General features: G+C 43.8%; 7 protein-coding genes across 12 annotated transcripts; 4 read left to right on the top strand and 3 right to left on the bottom strand.

The window, feature by feature from the left end:
- Positions 1 to 325: 325 nt before the first annotated feature.
- On the top strand, positions 326 to 1,245 carry LOC105685354 (MAD2L1-binding protein-like). The gene is made up of 2 exons (XM_012399343.3): positions 326 to 763; positions 833 to 1,245. The coding sequence occupies exons 1-2, from the start codon at positions 342 to 344 to the stop codon at positions 1,215 to 1,217; spliced, it is 807 nt and encodes a 268-aa protein (XP_012254766.2). The 5' UTR covers positions 326 to 341; the 3' UTR covers positions 1,218 to 1,245.
- Positions 1,246 to 1,955: 710 nt separating this feature from the next.
- On the top strand, positions 1,956 to 3,033 carry LOC105685352 (probable alpha-ketoglutarate-dependent hypophosphite dioxygenase). Its single transcript, XM_012399341.3, has 2 exons — positions 1,956 to 2,199; positions 2,282 to 3,033. Exons 1-2 carry the CDS (start codon positions 1,981 to 1,983, stop codon positions 2,882 to 2,884), a joined length of 822 nt encoding a protein of 273 aa, XP_012254764.2. The 5' UTR covers positions 1,956 to 1,980; the 3' UTR covers positions 2,885 to 3,033.
- Positions 3,034 to 3,178: 145 nt separating this feature from the next.
- Positions 3,179 to 4,946, top strand: LOC105685353 (probable phospholipid hydroperoxide glutathione peroxidase). 2 transcript variants are annotated; one of them, XM_048651667.1, is made up of 2 exons: positions 3,179 to 3,546; positions 3,646 to 4,946. In XM_048651667.1, exon 2 carries the CDS (start codon positions 3,678 to 3,680, stop codon positions 4,440 to 4,442), a length of 765 nt encoding a protein of 254 aa, XP_048507624.1. In that variant the 5' UTR covers positions 3,179 to 3,546; positions 3,646 to 3,677; the 3' UTR covers positions 4,443 to 4,946. The 2 variants fall into 2 exon arrangements, with proteins under 2 accessions (XP_048507624.1, XP_012254765.2); XM_012399342.3 differs by having other exon boundaries at positions 3,179 to 4,946.
- Positions 4,536 to 12,812, bottom strand: LOC105685284 (putative epidermal cell surface receptor). 4 transcript variants are annotated; one of them, XM_048651621.1, is made up of 10 exons: positions 12,674 to 12,812; positions 9,765 to 10,373; positions 9,252 to 9,677; positions 8,469 to 9,173; positions 6,912 to 8,267; positions 6,554 to 6,746; positions 5,974 to 6,472; positions 5,544 to 5,901; positions 5,257 to 5,450; positions 4,536 to 5,086 (listed from the first exon to the last, which is right to left on the bottom strand). In XM_048651621.1, the coding sequence occupies exons 1-10, from the start codon at positions 12,681 to 12,683 to the stop codon at positions 4,955 to 4,957; spliced, it is 4,482 nt and encodes a 1,493-aa protein (XP_048507578.1). In that variant the 5' UTR covers positions 12,684 to 12,812; the 3' UTR covers positions 4,536 to 4,954. The 4 variants fall into 4 exon arrangements, with proteins under 4 accessions (XP_048507578.1, XP_048507579.1, XP_020707820.2 ...); XM_048651622.1 differs by lacking the exon at positions 12,674 to 12,812 and adding an exon at positions 12,129 to 12,427; XM_020852161.2 differs by lacking the exon at positions 12,674 to 12,812 and adding an exon at positions 11,563 to 12,155.
- LOC105685350 lies at positions 11,529 to 16,034 on the top strand. 2 transcript variants are annotated; one of them, XM_048651669.1, is made up of 6 exons: positions 11,529 to 11,678; positions 14,813 to 15,009; positions 15,082 to 15,141; positions 15,210 to 15,414; positions 15,522 to 15,631; positions 15,715 to 16,034. In XM_048651669.1, exons 2-6 carry the CDS (start codon positions 14,932 to 14,934, stop codon positions 15,973 to 15,975), a joined length of 714 nt encoding a protein of 237 aa, XP_048507626.1. In that variant the 5' UTR covers positions 11,529 to 11,678; positions 14,813 to 14,931; the 3' UTR covers positions 15,976 to 16,034. The 2 variants fall into 2 exon arrangements, with proteins under 2 accessions (XP_048507626.1, XP_012254759.2); XM_012399336.3 differs by lacking the exon at positions 11,529 to 11,678 and adding an exon at positions 14,430 to 14,696.
- On the bottom strand, positions 12,789 to 14,060 carry LOC105685357. Its single transcript, XM_012399348.3, has 3 exons — positions 13,737 to 14,060; positions 13,542 to 13,657; positions 12,789 to 13,260 (listed from the first exon to the last, which is right to left on the bottom strand). The coding sequence occupies exons 1-3, from the start codon at positions 13,914 to 13,916 to the stop codon at positions 12,876 to 12,878; spliced, it is 681 nt and encodes a 226-aa protein (XP_012254771.2). The 5' UTR covers positions 13,917 to 14,060; the 3' UTR covers positions 12,789 to 12,875.
- On the bottom strand, positions 15,951 to 17,816 carry LOC105685349 (RAB6A-GEF complex partner protein 2). The gene is made up of 4 exons (XM_012399334.3): positions 17,341 to 17,816; positions 17,152 to 17,270; positions 16,973 to 17,080; positions 15,951 to 16,881 (listed from the first exon to the last, which is right to left on the bottom strand). Exons 1-4 carry the CDS (start codon positions 17,460 to 17,462, stop codon positions 16,091 to 16,093), a joined length of 1,140 nt encoding a protein of 379 aa, XP_012254757.1. The 5' UTR covers positions 17,463 to 17,816; the 3' UTR covers positions 15,951 to 16,090.
- Positions 17,817 to 18,146: the final 330 nt, after the last annotated feature.

The following is an 18,146-nucleotide window of genomic DNA, read 5'->3' as shown; positions in this document are numbered from 1 at the left end:
AATATTTGAAAACCGGCACAGCACACAGAGACGATGGAAACGACACATCACGTCGCCGTTGACTGAAGATTTTATTCCAAATAGGAACGTGGGATTTATATGAGATTCGTAGGGAATTCTCTAGGCATCTTATTCTTATTGTGAAGAACGCCATCTGTGAGTTGTGCAGTGACTAAAGATCCTCTTTGGCAGTGATGAAGCTGCAGCACTACCTGCACATGATCTCTGTAAGGTTGTCACTTGTTGAATTAGGGGTGATTCAAACTCGAGAACTTCAGAATTAAGTTGAATGAAAGGCTGTGAACTATAATAAAGAGTTTGTCGTCATTGAAATTATTGAAATGTTGAGACGGTCGGGCAAGGAGGAACTTGATGTTCCAGTCATTTTGGAGGAACCACTCACCAGCGAATCATGTTGCAAACTTATCTCGGAGCTAGTGAAGTATATCCTTTACCAAAAGCAACAGATACCTCTCACCTATGAGTACCTGCTCAGAATGAACGATGCTACAGTTGGAGCTAATGACCGAAATCTCACAATTGCCAGGACTACCTTGGAGTGTCTGCAAAATATTTCAGATAATTTATATGTCGAACTATGCCGTGGTAGCAACTTTGTCAGGGAGATTGTGATATCGATGGGAGCCACAATGCTATCACCGAAACTCTGCATAAGAGTTAGTCTGCCCTTAGGAATACTAGATGGTCGTTGCCATCTTACCCAGCAGCATTCCTCCCGCAAGCCTCTTTTGAGCTTAATGAAGTATGCTGAATTTTCATTTGTGATCTTTAACCTTTATCACAAATTTTGGTCACTGTTGAATTTTTTTAGATCCATTACCGAGAGTGCAGATTTTCAAAATGCTATGACAATGCCACTGGGACTTACCAACACATTTATTCTTCTTCAAAAAAATGATTGCAACAGTGTGTCGGAATTTTTCCTGCCAAAACCACGCTACACAATGCCAATCGGAGCATTGGGGAGCCGTTTCCACATCAAATTAAACCACCAAGATCAATATACCAACAATTGTAGCTGCGATAATCTTATCAAAGTGTATCATGACCAAGACTCTTCTTCCTCGAATCTGGGGGCAGGTCGGACTATACCTGAAGTTGAAAAAGTCACGACAAGCATTGAGCCATCAAAGACCAAAGCCTACCAGTGGTTCCAGTCTAGAGCAGTGATTAAAGGTTTCAAATTTTCTCGGTGACCCTTTGCTGCCAGCTATTGTGCTCCAGTGCTTTTCTCCTGGCCCTGGCGTTTTGGTTGGCTCATAGTGGGAACAGGTTCCATGGCAGGATTATGAGTTTCACTTATACCATCTGAAGAAACTAGATTACCCATTAGTGATTTAAGTGAATTTATAATTAGGGCAGATTTACACGTTAATTGAGGTTGTATACATGACTAAACAACAATCCTGTTGTGTGTAAGAGTCTTTAGGTAACAGACCTATGAAAGTATGGCAGATGTGGAAATTTCCTAATCAGATGTTCCTCGACGTATCAATAAACAGATGTGGAAATTTCCTAATCAGATGTTCCTCAACGTATCAATAAACAGATCGGATTATTTACGAATCGGTATCCATATTTAGAGTTCAGAGAGTCAGCACCCTTGATCTTGATAATCTAGACCATCAGTGCGATTCTGTTGGAGCTTGGCAAAGATAAGGTTCAAACCAACAGAAAATTAACTTGTGCACTGCATAGCCACCTCTGAGATAGATCTACATGTATGTAACATGATTGCTGCATAGCTCAGCTAACACATACAAGGCACGCAATTCAGCAAACAGTGATGAACTTGTGTAATGAGTTTCCACGGGTTAGACTATTGTTGTACATTGTGGAGTATTTTTTCACAAACAATATGCAGTGATAGTGGGGGATAGCCTTAAAAGTCTGTTGAATGTTTTGAACTTTTCAGTTTGAAGAGTTTCATTCTCAGCTTTGAATTTCATACATCGTACAATGGATACTCTTAAGTTTCTAACTGCCGAAGAAAAGGCCTCATATGACAATAATGGGTTTATAAAACTGTCTGGGATATTCACGGATACAGAATTGAAAACAATTTCAAACGAGTATAACGATCTTTTCGAACGCAAGAATGCAGATGATCAAGGTGGGCTTGAAGCAGCGTGGGTTGGAGAAAGGATGAAACGAGAAGCTGGGTACATCGATTATACGGTCAGTGCTTCCTTTGGATAATTTTGAATATTTTTTATTTGTTTCTTTTTATCATTCTATTATTCTAATCAATGGTAAATAGGTGAAAGCGGTTCATAACTTGCAAATGCATAGCGCTGTATTCACCAAGGTTATAACACATTCAAAGTTGTTGGATGCTGTGGAAGATGTGATGGGGACAGAAAATATCCTGTTACATCATACAAAAGCACACATCAAACCCCCTGAAAATGGAGCTCCATATCTGATGCATCAGGATTATTCCTACTTTCCTTTCAAAAACCATACCATGTTAGCTGTTTTCCTGCACTTGGACGACACAACACCAGAAAATGGAGGTCTTGCCGTGTATCCGGGAAGCCACAAACTTGGGCCTCTCGAAGACAAGGGTCTGACAGACAAGAATGGCGAACAATATCATTACGTGGATCAGGACAAATTTCCGCTATCAGGAGCTACTCCAGTCTCAGCAAAAAAAGGTGAAATAATTATATTCTCCTATCTCCTCCTCCATGGATCGTACTTAAACCGCTCCAATAGACCTCGAAGAATGTTCCTAATACAACTGAGAGCTGCCGAAGATGAACCTACCGAATTATGCCATCAATCTCCAGCACAGAATCTTGTGCTTAGAGGAAAGAACAAATACCGTGCTGCAAGTATGGCTACTCGATTCAATCCGTGATACGAAAAATTTGAACGGATGCATTCCTATATTCCTGAATTTGTGTTCTTATATCGCCAAAATTTTTCATTAATATTCCATACCCTTATTATATACCATTGATGGTATATTGATCTCTTTGAATAAAACCACCAAGAGGTTGACAGTTATCACTTTATTTCTTGAAATTTTTCCATCTAACACTAACTGGCTATCCGAAATGATCAGCAAAAATTATTCGTCTGGCCTTCCGGAACAATAAGCAAAAATTAATCGTTGGGCCAAACGTCAAACATTCAACCGCAGCGTTAATTGATTAGTAGTGTAGATATCGAACGATCAACTGTCGAAATCTGCAATCGAATCAGCCCTCACAGGTGACATCTGACAACAAGACGCCTACGCTGGTGATAACTCTGACTCCAGCAAGGTTCGTGCTCGCTCGTAGGCATGTCGTGTTGTGTACCGTCACATGTATCATATTATTGTGTGACAACATATGCTCTAAGGTGACAAGAATTGGATGTATCGATGGGAAAAAATGTCAAGAATGGACGAGAAGTATAATGGAAAAATTCGAGTGTTGCCAACCGACAGTTATGTGGTTATGGCTCACAAGTGAAAAGACGTACGACGTTGACTTCTACGAGATTTGAATTATGCAATTCATCCAAGGACGAATGGTGAGTAGGATATTACGTGCATGCATTCATATGCAAATTGATTTACAAGTCAATCGTGCGAATGGAAATGATGAATGGTAAGTCCCATTCTATCTACAGTCAACGGTCCCATCATTAAAAGAGATCAACGCATGCGCCTCTTATGCACACCCGTCTCACAATCTTCAATTGCGTTAGTCGCCTGCCCACCGTTACATGTGAGTTGTCAAAATCAAGAAGTCATCATGCGATGCAACTTACCACGATTCCTATTATCTCTGATTATCTCACTATTTTTATACGTTGACTTCAATCACGTTGTCGCCGAGACATCGACGTGCGTACGGAATGAGGGTAACGATGAAACATGTGCCGGTTCCGACGAACTCAAAGGATCACCGATCAACAATTTATTCGATCAGGTCAGAGATTGGAAAAGCGCCAACTCGATGTACGATTTCAGCGCTAGGGATATAAATGGACACGACGTTGATTTTTCCGTTTACAAGGGCCATGTAACCATCGTCGTAAACGTCGCCAGTGAGTGCGGTTTGACGGATAGCAATTATGCGCAGCTAGTAGAGCTGTACGATAAGTACAAAGATGAACAACTCAGAATTCTCGCATTCCCATGCGATCAATTCTACGGACAAGAACCAGGCTCGTCGAAAGATATCGCAAATTTTGCTAAGAAGTACAAAGTGGAGTTCGACATGTTTGAAAAGATCAAGGTCAACGGGCCAGACGCTCATCCCTTCTGGAAGTGGCTCAAAGAAAAGCAGGGAGGATTTCTTGGCAACGCGATAAAGTGGAACTTTACCAAATTCATCATTGACAAGAACGGACAACCAGTTGATCGGTTTTCACCTACAACACCTCCGAACGACCTCGAGGCTACTCTGAAGAAACTTTTTTAATTATTCAGATGCGATTTTAATATGTATATAATCGCATTCGAGATCGCATTACTTGTATCAGAGATTTGGGGGGCACGGAACGGGGGATTGATCTACACGAAACGTCTTTTTTTATTCGACACTCGATGTTAAAGATATACATGCCTTATTTGTTTATAATAATACATTCATTTATAATGATGATGATGATAATAATAATAATAATAATAATAATAATAATAATAATAATAATAATGTAACTCTCTACGTGTAATATATACAATTGTTGGGTTATCACTATCAAATAACATGAAGATAAAACAATTTGAAGCTGCATTCCGAACATCCGACTTGGTACTCCCTGAATGCTCTCTACAACAAATCGGACGTTGCGCGACAACAGAAATAAATAAATATACGTATGATCGATATATCTATGGTATGATGTAAAGATCGCTGGATCCAAGTCCAATAAATTAACGCGACGCTGGGAAGACCATCGCGGCGAAGGTCGTAAGGTTATAATACATTGATTATCCTTCTCCTTGCTTCGAATCGCGATGATCGTCATCGTCATTATTGTTGTGCGAAGGGGAGTATTCACATATTCCCGGATTTTCTACTGATTTCCGGTGGCTCGCTATCGTTGTTACACCCTCACAAGTCTGCAATCAGATTTGGTAAATTTATTTTTTCAGTAGGTTGCTATTTTTTTCCCCCACCGTAAGATAACGTGAATTTTTTAAGAGGGCTTTCGAAGTTGGGGAAAAAATTTAATTCAGAAGAATCGTTATACGTAAAATTGATTACCCATGGTTTCTTGTTGTATTTCTACCTTGTAGGAGGGATTGTCGTAGGCGGACGTCGTTTTTCTAGGTGAAATATCCGCTTTGCTGCTCGTCCTTCGTTTCATAAGCAGCATTAGCAATATCAACGTGGATAATATAGCCAACGACGCAACGATCGCCACGATTACCAGCGGGCCGTAATAATCACCTTCGTGTTGCGGCACCTGGTTATCCGATTTTCCTAAAACCCCAAAATGAATATACCCCGATTATAAAAATTTTGGCGAATAAATCGATTCAACGAACGTGTGCGCGATAAATCTGCACCGATTACCTTGAACGACACCAGCGGACGTCGGCACTCCGGGTTTCGTGACGAAATCTTGGACGTTGCTCTTTTTTATTCTTCCGTTTGTCAGGTAAACTTCGATCCACAGGCGATATCGTGTTCCTGGTTTCAGGTCACCGATTATCGTTCTGTCAGGTGAATCTCTCTTGGCTATTTTGAACGTCGAGGTATCCTCCTTCCCCGTGTCGCTCTGATAGATCGCTCTGTATATATTCACGTATTTATCCTCGGGGTACGGAACACCCTTCCACGCGACCTCGACTTCCGTTGCTTTTATCCCCTTGATCTCCACTTTTATGGCGAAGGAATACGGATCCGGTTCCGAGCTCGTTGTGAAATTGAGCTGCGCCGATTGAAAATTTAATCGTTATACTTTCGTTTCGTTGAAATATCTGTGAAAAATGTCGATACGCACCGTTCTTTCGCTCACGAGTTCCGTTGGCTGTCCAGGGAACGGTATGAAATAAATACCGACTTCGTATGTGACATCGGGTTTCAAATTTTCTATAACGTAGCTGGTCACCGCTCTGTGAATGAGCGGCGTTGCGGCGTAAACTTTACCCTCGATTTCTTTGTACCTCAATTGTACGCCGTCTATGAACTGCAGTTCGTATTCGGTGAATTTCTTCCACATCACGTTCGCCCACGTCGAATTAGTTTCGGTGACGACTAGTTCGGCATCCGTTGGTACCTGGGGCGGAAGCGTTACCTCCGGTTCCGACGCCTCGAACGTCGTGACTTCCCTTATTTCGCTCGACGGACTGTTCGCAAGATCGCGAAGCTTCACCGTCACCATGACTCTGTAGACCGTCGACGGTCTCAGGCCGCCCAATTCGAACTCGAGTTGCGGCGTCGCTATCAAATCGTCGGGTGGCGCGAACACCTGCGACTTCCACGTCGAAGGGTCCGAATTCCTGTCGAAAATAAAACTCGTCAATGTTGCCGCGTTACGTCGCGTGCCTCGTGATAATTGCTCGGATAATTTCGTCACGCACTTGTTACGATCGCTCGTGTATCGTACTTGAACCCTTCCGTGGAGTCCGACCAGGACACGGGGAACCGTGAAAACGAGTCTGACGCGGTCGTCGGCTATCGCTTCCAGAATTCGAACCGTGACCTGGTCCGAAGATGACTGAACTCCGTGACCGCCGTGTATCGGGAATCCGAGAGGAAGGCCGTGATCCAGACCTGAAAATCAACAGGACTACTTGGAACCGCATTTACATAGGTCACCCCGTGACGGGTATTTGCGTGTATCGATAAATCTTAAACATCGAGGCGAGTATGGGGCGGGAGGGAGGGGGATGACGTGCTCTGAGTTGTTTTTTAAATTCTCTGTTTTCCGTAACACACCTGCTGTCAACGTATGGAGATCATGAAACGTAGGATTTGTCGTCATATCCCCTGGGAACGGATGATTCAGTCGCGTGGGCTGCGTTTGGGGATTGTGCGGTAGTACTAGTTGGGGTACGATAACGCGATTCGGTCTGTTTGTCGTTTCTTGATGCGGAGGGTAACGTATAAATGGTCCCGGATTCGGATCTTTGTTCCCAACGTGCATCAACAGATCTTGTATTTGCTGGTGAACTCCGAGCGGCAACTCGGCTGCCGAATCACGATGAATCTGCAAATAACCGTTGCTCGGTTGATCCCCGTAATTTTTCGATCCCGCGACTCCGCCGGGATGCAATCGGTGGTCGTGGTACTCCGGGGGCAGGTGCGATGATCCCTGATCAACGATTTCTCCGTGATCGTAAATCCCCTGAGTATCTTCTTCGAGGCGGATCAAACCGGGATGTTGTAGGTTTATTAGGTGATAAAGTTCGTCGGGAATTCCGTGATTGTTTTCTTGACCTCCGATGACTTGCGGTGGTCTAATAGAACCGCCAAAAGCATACGCTTGATCGGACGGTTTGTTCGGAGCTTGCGGATTTATGTTAACTTTTTTACGATCTACAGGCGCGATCGTATTCTGATCTTCGATCAGCTGCCCCGTAGGGCCGACCACTCGGTGAATTTGGTCGTATTCGGTGTGATACCGGAAGTGGGGGACGGCCGCGACGTTTTCACCCCCGTTTTGGGGTGCGAACGCTTTGCGATCCTCATCGGGATTAGCGAACGAGTGATTGTAACGGTAGAACGGGATAGCGGGGGTGAAAGCAGGTTCCGTTGCGTAATGCGACGAGGAATTCGCCGATGGCTTTTTCTCCGTTATCGGCATCGAGTCGAATCTTAACACGTCCGCGTTTGCGAGGACGGTGTCTTTCGTCGGTCCGACGGGCTTACCGGTCTCGTGAGATTTCTTTGGTTCGGTTTTCGGTTTCTGTGCGTACTCATTCGGAGTCAGTCGGAAGACGTTTTCGATCAAAGGTTCGGTAGGTTTGTAATTCGGATCGTAGGGTCCGTAGTACGGTGGCGGGGTGGTCTTGACCGTCGTGGTTTTCGTCGTCGTCGTCGTCGTCGTCGTCGTCGTCGGATGCCCAGGGTCCATCGGGTAGTGAAGTTGTCCGTTTTCGCGGTCGGTCTCGTCAGGTTTCAATTTTGCGTCGATATTCAGACGTTCGGGATCGTATGCCCCTCGACCGGGTACCGTTCCGTACCGATGCCCCGACCCCTGAGCGGTCATTTTTCTGTTATCGTCAATCGACTGCAGCTGATCAATTAAATCTGAGGCTAACGGTCCTGGAAATCTTGACGTTACGTTCCTCCCTGCAATAAGTATAAAGTCCATAACCGGTAATCCGAAGATCCGTTCATCGCTTATTGTCGGTCAATAGAAAAACTCTACACCATATTCAACGATCGCAATACAACGCCACGTGCACCCATGCTTCTAACGTGCTAAGAATTAGGGACTAGGAGGACACGGACGAATGAGGAGAGAACCAGATCGAAGCCTGAACAACTCACCGATCGTCGCGGGTAAGGAAGAACCGTTCGCCGGATTGCCGCAACCCCAGTACAAACAGCAATCGTCCTCGGGAAGGTGCGTCAAGACCGCATGTGCCGGTGGACAGAGGAGATTGGCCGGTGGCAATGCCGGAACCGGAGGACAAGCCGCCTGGCACGAGACATTCCCCATTTCGCAATAGCAGCGTTTCTCGCAACCGGTAACGTTAGTTGGTATTTCGCTCCAGTTGTTGTACATCGAACCCTCGTAGAGACACGAACCGTTGTTTCTACATCTCACTTCCTGAGGACAACAGCGCGGCGCAACAGGCACGAAATCAGCGGGGACCATCTCCCAGTCGAGACAATGAGGGTCCAGAACGTCCAGTCCGAAATCCGTCGGGCACTCGATCGTAGCGCATTCCGTCGTCGGTGCTACGCCGACACCGGGGCGACTGCACGTGCAAAATGATATGCACTCGTCGTACCACTCGGCGTCGATTTTGTAAGACTTCCCACGGTGAAAGCAGACCGCGTCGTCGAGATTTTGGAGAGACGATGGCGTCGCGTTCATCGAAGATGAAGTCGACGCGGTGGACACCGAGCCGTTTTTAGCCGCTTCGGGAAGCGTTACTCGCATTTCTTCCAGACGATTGACTCCGTCCGTGTCTCCGTGCATCCGAATGTAGTAGGTGGAAGACGGTGCCAAACCTCCTATCACGCCATCTGAGGATATTCGTTATCACAATTAGATATTTCTTACGTTTAGCACTGTTCGAGGGAGTCGTAGAAATAATAACACACCTTTGCCGACTTTTACTTCCTTCCAGATGAGATTATCCGTCGACATTTCGACCGTAACGAGTTGATCGGAGGTCAGATTGTTGGAAAAAGTGAGTCTAACGGCTGTCGAATTTATCGCCTCTGTCCTGGTGAGGTTCACGTAGGCGTCGGATTTAATTTCGTGATCACCGAGGGTGACGTCGCAAAGGACGATCGTGCAACACGAGTCCTTAGGGTCTGGTACCCGTACGCATTTGTCTCGTTGAGTAGCCCTCGATCCGGACATCGTTGTCATCGAATCGGATACCGAACCCTCTGTACACCTCGGTCGGCATTTGAGTTCTCCCTGCGCCTCGCATACGCAAACTCTCGAGCATCCGTCTTGGATGGTCTCTCCTCTCTGAACGGTCTGGTCTCCCAGGTAGCACAATTCTTCCGGTTCAGGTTCTGAAAATCCAAAAAATTATCGGTAAATTGACTCGTAGACAATGAAATTGTATGTACGAATAATTAAATGGATGGAAAATGGCGTACCCGAATCTAATTGAGAACAGACGAGAAGGGCGCAACAAGGTTCTTCATGTGTCAACTTTTCCCCGCACAAGGGATCCTCTATCACTCTGCCGGCTCGAAAAAACGGATGCGAACAGACGATCGGTTGGCAATCTTGAATTTTGCCCTCCTTTCCGCAAACGCATTTCTCGCTACATCCTCTCCTGATCACGGCACCCGGTGAAAATGTTTGATTTCCATAGCTGCAGGTGGTTCCCGTTTCTTCCGTGACGTTCCTCGCGATTGCCAAATACTCGCCGCCTTCGATATCCTTGTCATCGTAATCCATGCTGACGTCACTCAAGTCCGTTATGTTACCGTGCAGCGAATTTTTCGTTACATCCGGCTTTCCGTGGCTCATTCCATCCGGTACGGCGAACACCCCGACGTCGCTTCCTTGCAAGGCACGACCCTTAGAATGAGCCTTTTTCTCTAAATCGGCTACCACCCTACTATCATTCTTCGTTCCCTCAATCGATTCGACTTTATCATTTTTAGAAAGCTCGTCGACCGTATCGCCAGGGGATGAGATCGGCCGATCCCCGAGGATGTCCTTTGCATCGTTAGGAACGACTTTGGGCTTGATCAGCTCTGAAAGACAGTTCGAAATATCACTCTTCAAGGGCTTGATACTATTCTTCAAATTCAGCATGTATATATATATATATGTATGAATGTTGCCAGCAATACAAACTGGTATATGGCGAAAGTTGTCAACCCAGGTATGTAAGTACCGAATAACTTCGTACGCGATGAATGTATGCATGTGGGTACAGTTCTTGAGGCGTATGACCTTGAACGTGAATATATAGGTCGCCCCGAGTCTATAAACTACAATATGAAATAAGAGAAAGCGATATCCAGAAGGTGGGGCGGAAGCCGGTGAAATTATCCGCGCCATTAAACATCGTGCGCTGAAATCCTCCGCGATAAAACTGAGTACGATGAGGTCATCGACGTTTGACCAACTAACCTATCGCAATCACTCCAAGTGAATATTAGGCACGGATCATCACGCGAGTATTTCGAACGAGAAAATCGAACCGCAGAAAAATTGAATCCCCGCGATCCTTTGAGAAAATTTTTCTCAAAGGGTTGAACACGCAACGATTGAAATCGTTGTGTTTGATCGAAATTCTCGTCGCACCCCCGCAAATTAGAATCACCAGCTATACCCAGGTATATAATACCTGCGTTAATACGGTCCGCAGCTCTGGCGATGGATGGTATAGCTAACGGTTCAAACCATAGCTGAATAGTATCCGTGTGCGTTACAGACGTAGCGTATCCACATACCCGTTGAAGAATACCTGGGATTATTATACGCCGCTCATACCGCTGCCGATTCCGCTATACCTGCCTGATGTCGGTGTGCATGTGTGCAGCTTACGACACGATTTGTATACGTATACGTATGCATATTACAAATACCCGCGTACCTCTCTACTCGTCTACCTATGCCGTACGTACAAGCTGGGGGAAAATTCTCTGACCTGCCCAGTATCTTTCTGCACACGAGTTATTATACCGAAGAATGTGCCGTGATTCGATTCTTATACATATATGTATATGGTATACATTAACATACCCACACCTCCAGCTACGCAATATTCGAAGCAATGTTTTTATGGGTATAACGCGCGTGACCTCATCCCGCATATCCGCGTAGAGAACGAAAATCACTACGAGGATGTCGGTGGCGATGACGCGGTAAAAACCAAAAGAAACGGTGTTGAATCATTGCTCGCGCTTATGCGGTTATCCGCAGCATTGAACTCACCTGCGACGGGAGGAGGATCTGATATTTTGTCATTGCTTCCGTCGTCGGTAGCTGCTACGATACTGACGATGATGGCTGATCCAATGATCGATAACAACAACCACCGTCTACAACAGGTACTCATGGCATACATCTTTCACGCATTATTGGCTTTAATCTAATATTTTGTATATTCCCTTTATCACTGCACTCCAACTAGACACGGTATTCGCTTTTTTTTATCGACCGTTCAATTTTCGTTATTTTACTATTTTGATATCTCCGGATACGTCGTTACCGATCCACACACTGTGGAGGAAAAGCACTTTTGCAGACACGTCTTGAGGTGAAGAGGTATGCCCGACAGTCTCGATGAAATTTTACCAGGTTAATGAATTCAAGACGGAGCTAAATTTCAGATAGAACGAGTCGCGTAACAGACTTCTTCTACGAACAATGTGTTCTGAACACTCGTTCGATGGCGATAACAACAATCCCCCGAAATTCTAAGGCAATGTTAATTTTAACGCAACTCGCAATCGGTCTTATTTTTATAATCCGGCTATTACGAACGTATAAAGACGCACTGTCCGGGTGAACGGTGAACGGTGAACGGTGAACGGCAGGCAAAGGACCTTCTTCCACTTCGCTCCTCTTCTCTTTTCTCTCTTCTCTCCTCTCTCCTCTTTCTCCTACTCCGCCTTCTTTAACTTCTTCTTACCCCACTTCTTCCCTTACCTTTCCACCTCCTATCAAATATTAAGCTCTCTTATAACTTTTCAGCTCTCTTATACGTATGTACGTACTATGTATACAGCATCTCTTCGCTCTCTGGATCTTATTCTCAGGCGAGACAATGAGGTGAAAAACCTCTCTAAGTCACCTATTATTATCAACTATTGATCATCTTTCACCTCGTGATTTTCATTCAACTCTATAGACTCGTCATTTCTACTTAATTTTTGCATTCGAGTCGGTATATACCCATCATTAGATATCGTGAAAGTGGAATACGTAATGAAAACTATGTCAAGTCGAGGATCCGCGCGCGTGGGAAGCACCGTGGTAATTAAATATGTACGTACAAATCTTCGAAATGGATATGGCCAATTACGAAATGTCAAAAATTTACCGCACGACATGAAGCATCATCCGGGAATTCGCAGTATCGGGGAAAATCGCCTTGCAACACCGAAATTGGTGCCCATGCCTGATGTGGTGGATGATTTTCAGGATCCGGTATCATGTCGCAATTCACCGCACATTTTATGTATCTACAAATACATACCTATGTATAATAACATTTAACGATAAATTAAGTTACGTATCAGGCTCTAGAAAATTGAAATATCCGAGCATGTTCTGAACGTTTCTTGGGGGCCGCATCCGAGTGCCCCGTATCCTTGGGCCACACCATTTTCGTCGGTGCAGAATCCCCAATTATTTCCGGTGGTATAATGCCACCTCAGCACGCATCTATCGCAAATCTCCAACGTATCCGGAAGCTTCAGAGGAACCTGGAAAAGTCCGGTTCGCTCTGAGACGAGCTTGTAATTGTCAGATCCGTCGATCAAACTGAGGGGATATGCGTCGAAACAAGCTTCCGTCTCCACTTCCTTTTCATTTGCCCCCGAGAGATCGCAAATGTTAAATTTGAAGTACCCCTTATGGTTAGCCGTTATCAACAGAGTCACGTTCACCTGGGATCCCCTTCTATACCTGTCGGAAATTTAAAAAAAGTGTTTACAATTCACTTCGATTATCGTGCCAATCTGTTTATCGTTGCTTCTTTTCAGTTCTATAGATATAAATACCAACGGGTAGACTCAGCTACCCCGATTGCGAGCAATACTCCAGGACAAACTGACAATGAGTCGTACTGCGATATCATATCTTTACAATCAATGCAGACTCGAGCCCTGCGTGGGTAATTCTGAATCATTGTTTTTCATACATGCTATTGAATTCCGAGAGATTAGACTTGTAATTACTATACTTACGAAGCAACGACTATTCCGGTCCCATATTTTCCCGTATTTTCGTTATCCCGTGGTCGCTTCGATGAATAATCGTCTCCGCATACTCCGCATTTACCATCGTTCGTCATCCATTGTTTCTAATTATTAGGGAATAGACAAAATCATTAATCATTATAGCCCTCTCAGTCACATCTATCAAACTATTAAGAGATCTACCGCGTATCCTCCGCAATAATTCGCGTTGTCATTGTAGTTTATCGGAGTAGGGTATCCTTTTCGCCACATACTACCCCTGTTTACAGGATCCATTACCATGCCGTGCCCGAGAACTTGAAGAATGTTCAGCACGATCAGCCACACAGAGGCATTCATTAATTGACCAACAATTACCCGCATGTTAATTTATTACTTGTTTCAAATATATATGTGTGTTGAAATTAGACGCCTGTGTCACTTGTTTGGTATTGCTTTAAAAGGGACGTGTTTGAGAATTATTTTTATCCCTGATATTCTACGTGATCACCGTTAATAATTACCTACTCGACTATTTTTATTAACGGTTGCGTCTCCCTTTATATATACCCCATACCCCTTAATCCGTGTGGTCGGTGCGATAAGAAGTACCTGAAGTAGTGCTGATTAAGTTGATAACAGTTGATAACAAATAGGGTGGCGACAGACCGGGAAAACCGGGAATCTTCAGGGAATTCCGTGAGTCGAGAAAAGTCAGGAAATAGTCCGCAACTTACGCTCCTCCACAGGGGAAAATGTCATCGAATCATTTTCTGATTTTATTTTTCATTAAGAACGCATATTCGATACAAAAGTCTCTCCTCCCCAAAGTGGATCGTGATGACAAGTACTATTTTTTGGAACTATTGGTTCCTGTGATTGCTATACGCATAAAGTGATCTTTCTAGAAAAGCATGAGACCCCTCCACAGCCCCATTTTAAAAATTTCCCGCCGAAGAGGCAAGAAATTCCATGCTGCATCTGGGAGGTGCCTGTCACCTCTGCTTTTTCATAACCTATTGTACTTTACAACGAATTTTTCGGAAAATATTGGGTTACCTACTTTTTTATACTTGTGAATGTAGTATAAATAATAATTTTTTTCATAATACATGCGATAAGAGATCGATATCTTGACATTGACTGTGGATAAGCCTCTAAGGGGTAGGTGGTGGGTAGCTGTGGATTTATCATGCTGCTGCTTTTCCTATTTCTACAAAAAACAACGGTGTCACAGAAATAATAACGACGATACTTGTGTGGATTTTGCAATATTATAGATGAGTCAGCGTCGTATTTTTAAAAGAATCTACGACAGAAAGTAGCGAGAGGTGACAGAGGAGACCATCGCACTGTCCTGATAATTCTAGGTCTTGCAAAATAACTTGGTCTTTGAGCTATGTCCCAGAGAAATTACAGCGATCTAGAAGAACGGATTTATGAATATGAAGAGGGTCGAGATTTTCGTGGCACTCAAGTATTCATTAGCTCCAATATTACTTCAAGGTCCATCGTAATGCTCATACTTTATGCCGTGCTCGTGTTTTAGATATTGCTTTATGGGGCCACGGGAATCGGCCTTCTCATAGCACTACGCCGCATCAGACCTGTAAGTACGGCACTAGCCAGAGCTCTGTCAGGTATCCTGTAGTGATAATTACATTTCTTGTTCAACAGTTTGCAACATTTGCAAAGCCGTCGGACATACCCAATCGATTTTTAAAATCTAAAGTTCCAGTGCCTGCAAATGTTTTACGGATCGAACCCAACAGCCAAGGTCCCTTCATAATGGTTGAAACTGTGCCTCTCATACCGTTACCACGATTTGGAAAGACCAAAGAGTTACCAATTAAGATAGCAAATGTTGATGTCACAGCTAATGGTAATCCTGAATAGTCAATCTTATCTTACCTATACTTTAGATTCTGCATGGTAGTTTCAATGTTGGCAAAGTTGTCGACAAACTACAGATTTTTTCTCTATTACCAGGCATTAATTGGCTCCAAAGTGTATTGAGGGGAAAAAGGATAATTTTCATACCGTTGATAAAAAAAACAGATGCCGTTGAATCCAGGGTATCATTAATCCAAACGAATGAGGTGAGGGATTAATATCAGTGAGATGTCTACTTTTCTTTGCACTTTGTATTGAACTTTTAACTCATCCTGTGATTTATTTTCAGAACAATCTTGATATTGGCAAAGAATTGGTTCAAGTGGGCTTTGGAATGGTACATGAGTCAAATCCTGAACTATCAAAAGATAAAAAAACCTTGGCCTATTACCGGTCATTGGTAGAGGCACAAAAACGTGCAAAACGACACAGAAATGGATACTGGCAGCAAGCGATTCCATTAACGCTTTCAGAAAAATTAAAGCAGTTCCTCTTTACTAAAGGAAAGTCTATTCTCCCCGCATTTTTTGCCAGGCAACTCAATATTTAAATAGCCCTTTTCTGTATTCGTATGAAGTAATATATCTATTCTATTTACATTACAAAGAATAACTTTCTGCTTTCAATTTTCTGTCGTGCTATTTCCTTGCTCGTACCTCGTTCTACTATATGACAGTATGGTATTTTGTTTGCTGGGATGTGTTAGGAGGCGTGGTTGTCGGATGAAGCCGTAACGGCAAATCCCAAACCATGGTTTCAATGTTGAGGCTAGCCGGTCCCTGCCAGTCAGAAGTTTTTTCGTCAGGCATTTCAACTGATTTGACTGTGGTTACGAATTCGAAGTGCAATCGCCATTTTAGTGTGACCAAGTCTGTTGTAAAATCAGGTGTAACGTGGAGTGGAATAGGCAACACCAGTTGTGAGTATTTTAATCCAAGGCAAACCTCGTGGTGTTTGTTATAGCTAATGAGAGCGGGCGATGATCTCGCTCTTCTGTAATCATCCGATACGTGTTCCTCAGACTGCAGTGCTACGGATACTTGGGTGCAAGAGACAGTGGCTCTCGAAAAATCAAAAGTACCCACAATATCTTCTCCAAGTTTGTAAGAATTCTTAAACAAACAAAACCTCACCACTCGTCCTCGACCATTTGTTATATTGTAAAAGTTGGGACTACGGCGTGCTGTGATATTTTGTAATGTCTGTATAGCCATATCCAATGGGGTATCTCGTTGTCGTGTTTCCATGAATGGATTATTGGGGCTGAGATCGACACTGTCATTACATGGGGCTATATCGGGCAGTTCTCTCAAAGACAGAACCCTGAATGGCACTCTCAGCAGTTTAATTGCAGAGTTCACTCTCTGAGTTCCAACAGTTATTTTATAAGAATACTTGACTGCCTGGCCTCTGTAAGTTGGGGGAGCGTCGCTCGGTATTCTTTCTCTGTAAATATCTGGAATATGCGAATGTGAAGATTTTCATACACCACTGACAATGAGCTGGACAATGTCTTTGAGTTTTTTAAATTTTGTGGAAATACGTACAAGTTTCACTCTCTCCTGGCAACAATCTCAAATCGCAGAACAATATTTTTGGTTTCGTATTCAAGACAACATGGCCATTATCTTGTCGCCACGGAGCAAATGTTGTGTCTGCAAGAAAATTCTAGTAAAATGTACCATAATTTTGGATTATGTGCCACGCTTATTACGCAGATGTTCACCTGCATTGACAGCTGCCAGCTGAATGGAATTTAGTTTCTCTGTGTGTACATCCTTTCCATTGGTAGAACATTGACAGTGAACTTGTGCACTTGCCCATGCAAGACTTTCGAAAACATCGCTGTAATAAAAAGGAGATTTTTATGATTTACGCCAGTGCTGATGATTAAAATATAAATTGTTCACGCAACCTGTGACTCTGGGATATCTGATGATTCGGATTTGTGGGATTACCGAACGTAATACAACATTCTATCATTTCACCAGAAAAATAGGTGGGTCCTCCGACCAGTTTGGCCGTGATTTCGATCATTTCGCCAAATTTCTGTCAGTCGAACTCTGAAACTGGATCTTCATTCGCAGTTTGATCCAGACTCGTCCTCATCGACTCAACTCCCATGGTAGTTGCAAAGGAGGCGCTGGTCGCTGGTGAATTATGGCCGAATTTAGGTCGAGAGGTCTGAGTTTTCGCTGATGTGATCCACATTTTGAGATTACTTGGATCACCCGAAAGCGTTTCACATAAGATTGGAGGATTTGAAAGAAAAAAGTGTCACTTCGCCCACACAAAGGAGTAGAGGTTGTTAAGCATAAGTCTGCAGCTTCATTGCTTAAGGCTAGGTCATTCGCGTCGTTCGTGTATACATATGTCGTCCGCATCATCCGAAGAGGCCGGACCTCGTCGTTACGGGTGTGTGAATGGCAACGTTATATCCCTTACTGAAAAAAGGAGCTCGGCTAACAAGGTCATAGAGTTTACCCTACGTAACGACGGTTTGCTCAGGATACAAGTCAATCTACTTCTATTCTGCTTAACCTTGTTCCTTGGCCACTTGACCAATAGTTTTACCCTGGTTACTTTATCCGTTTTGGCTCTCGCCCTTCACTGCATCTACGTTGCAACATCGATTAATTTTGGTCAGTAAACCTAAACAGCATTGAATTGCTTCACCATCCACTACGATAAGATTTTTAATATTATTTATATTTCTGTTTT

The sequence above is a fragment of the Athalia rosae genome, chromosome 3 (genome assembly GCF_917208135.1).
Source record: "Athalia rosae chromosome 3, iyAthRosa1.1, whole genome shotgun sequence".
Lineage (NCBI taxonomy): Eukaryota > Metazoa > Arthropoda > Insecta > Hymenoptera > Athaliidae > Athalia > Athalia rosae.
The sequence above is the reverse complement of the archived record's forward strand: the minus strand, read 5'-3'. Positions and strand labels throughout refer to the sequence as shown.

What these genes read in the sequence shown, in the direction of transcription:
- LOC105685354 (XM_012399343.3), top strand. Translation starts at nt 342, where the DNA reads ATGTTGAGACGGTCGGGCAAGGAGGAACTTGATGTTCCAGTCATTTTG. An exon ending in CCTCTTTTGAGCTTAATGAA is followed by an intron (nt 764 to 832) that starts GTATGCTGAATT and finishes GAATTTTTTTAG; the next exon opens with ATCCATTACCGAGAGTGCAG.
- LOC105685352 (XM_012399341.3), top strand. Translation starts at nt 1,981, where the DNA reads ATGGATACTCTTAAGTTTCTAACTGCCGAAGAAAAGGCCTCATATGAC. An exon ending in CTGGGTACATCGATTATACG is followed by an intron (nt 2,200 to 2,281) that starts GTCAGTGCTTCC and finishes AATGGTAAATAG; the next exon opens with GTGAAAGCGGTTCATAACTT.
- LOC105685353 (XM_012399342.3), top strand. Translation starts at nt 3,621, where the DNA reads ATGGTAAGTCCCATTCTATCTACAGTCAACGGTCCCATCATTAAAAGA.
- LOC105685284 (XM_020852161.2), bottom strand. Translation starts at nt 11,695, where the DNA reads ATGTATGCCATGAGTACCTGTTGTAGACGGTGGTTGTTGTTATCGATC. An exon ending in AGATCCTCCTCCCGTCGCAG is followed by an intron (nt 10,374 to 11,562) that starts GTGAGTTCAATG and finishes ACTGTCTTTCAG; the next exon opens with AGCTGATCAAGCCCAAAGTC. An exon ending in TTCCTTACCCGCGACGATCG is followed by an intron (nt 8,268 to 8,468) that starts GTGAGTTGTTCA and finishes TACTTATTGCAG; the next exon opens with GGAGGAACGTAACGTCAAGA.
- LOC105685357 (XM_012399348.3), bottom strand. Translation starts at nt 13,916, where the DNA reads ATGCGGGTAATTGTTGGTCAATTAATGAATGCCTCTGTGTGGCTGATC. An exon ending in ATTATTGCGGAGGATACGCG is followed by an intron (nt 13,658 to 13,736) that starts GTAGATCTCTTA and finishes CCTAATAATTAG; the next exon opens with AAACAATGGATGACGAACGA. An exon ending in ACCGGAATAGTCGTTGCTTC is followed by an intron (nt 13,261 to 13,541) that starts GTAAGTATAGTA and finishes AATTTCCGACAG; the next exon opens with GTATAGAAGGGGATCCCAGG.
- LOC105685350 (XM_048651669.1), top strand. Translation starts at nt 14,932, where the DNA reads ATGTCCCAGAGAAATTACAGCGATCTAGAAGAACGGATTTATGAATAT. An exon ending in GAGATTTTCGTGGCACTCAA is followed by an intron (nt 15,010 to 15,081) that starts GTATTCATTAGC and finishes CTCGTGTTTTAG; the next exon opens with ATATTGCTTTATGGGGCCAC. An exon ending in CATTAATCCAAACGAATGAG is followed by an intron (nt 15,632 to 15,714) that starts GTGAGGGATTAA and finishes ATTTATTTTCAG; the next exon opens with AACAATCTTGATATTGGCAA.
- LOC105685349 (XM_012399334.3), bottom strand. Translation starts at nt 17,462, where the DNA reads ATGATCGAAATCACGGCCAAACTGGTCGGAGGACCCACCTATTTTTCT. An exon ending in CAGATATCCCAGAGTCACAG is followed by an intron (nt 17,271 to 17,340) that starts GTTGCGTGAACA and finishes TTTTTATTACAG; the next exon opens with CGATGTTTTCGAAAGTCTTG. An exon ending in GCCAGGAGAGAGTGAAACTT is followed by an intron (nt 16,882 to 16,972) that starts GTACGTATTTCC and finishes CGCATATTCCAG; the next exon opens with ATATTTACAGAGAAAGAATA.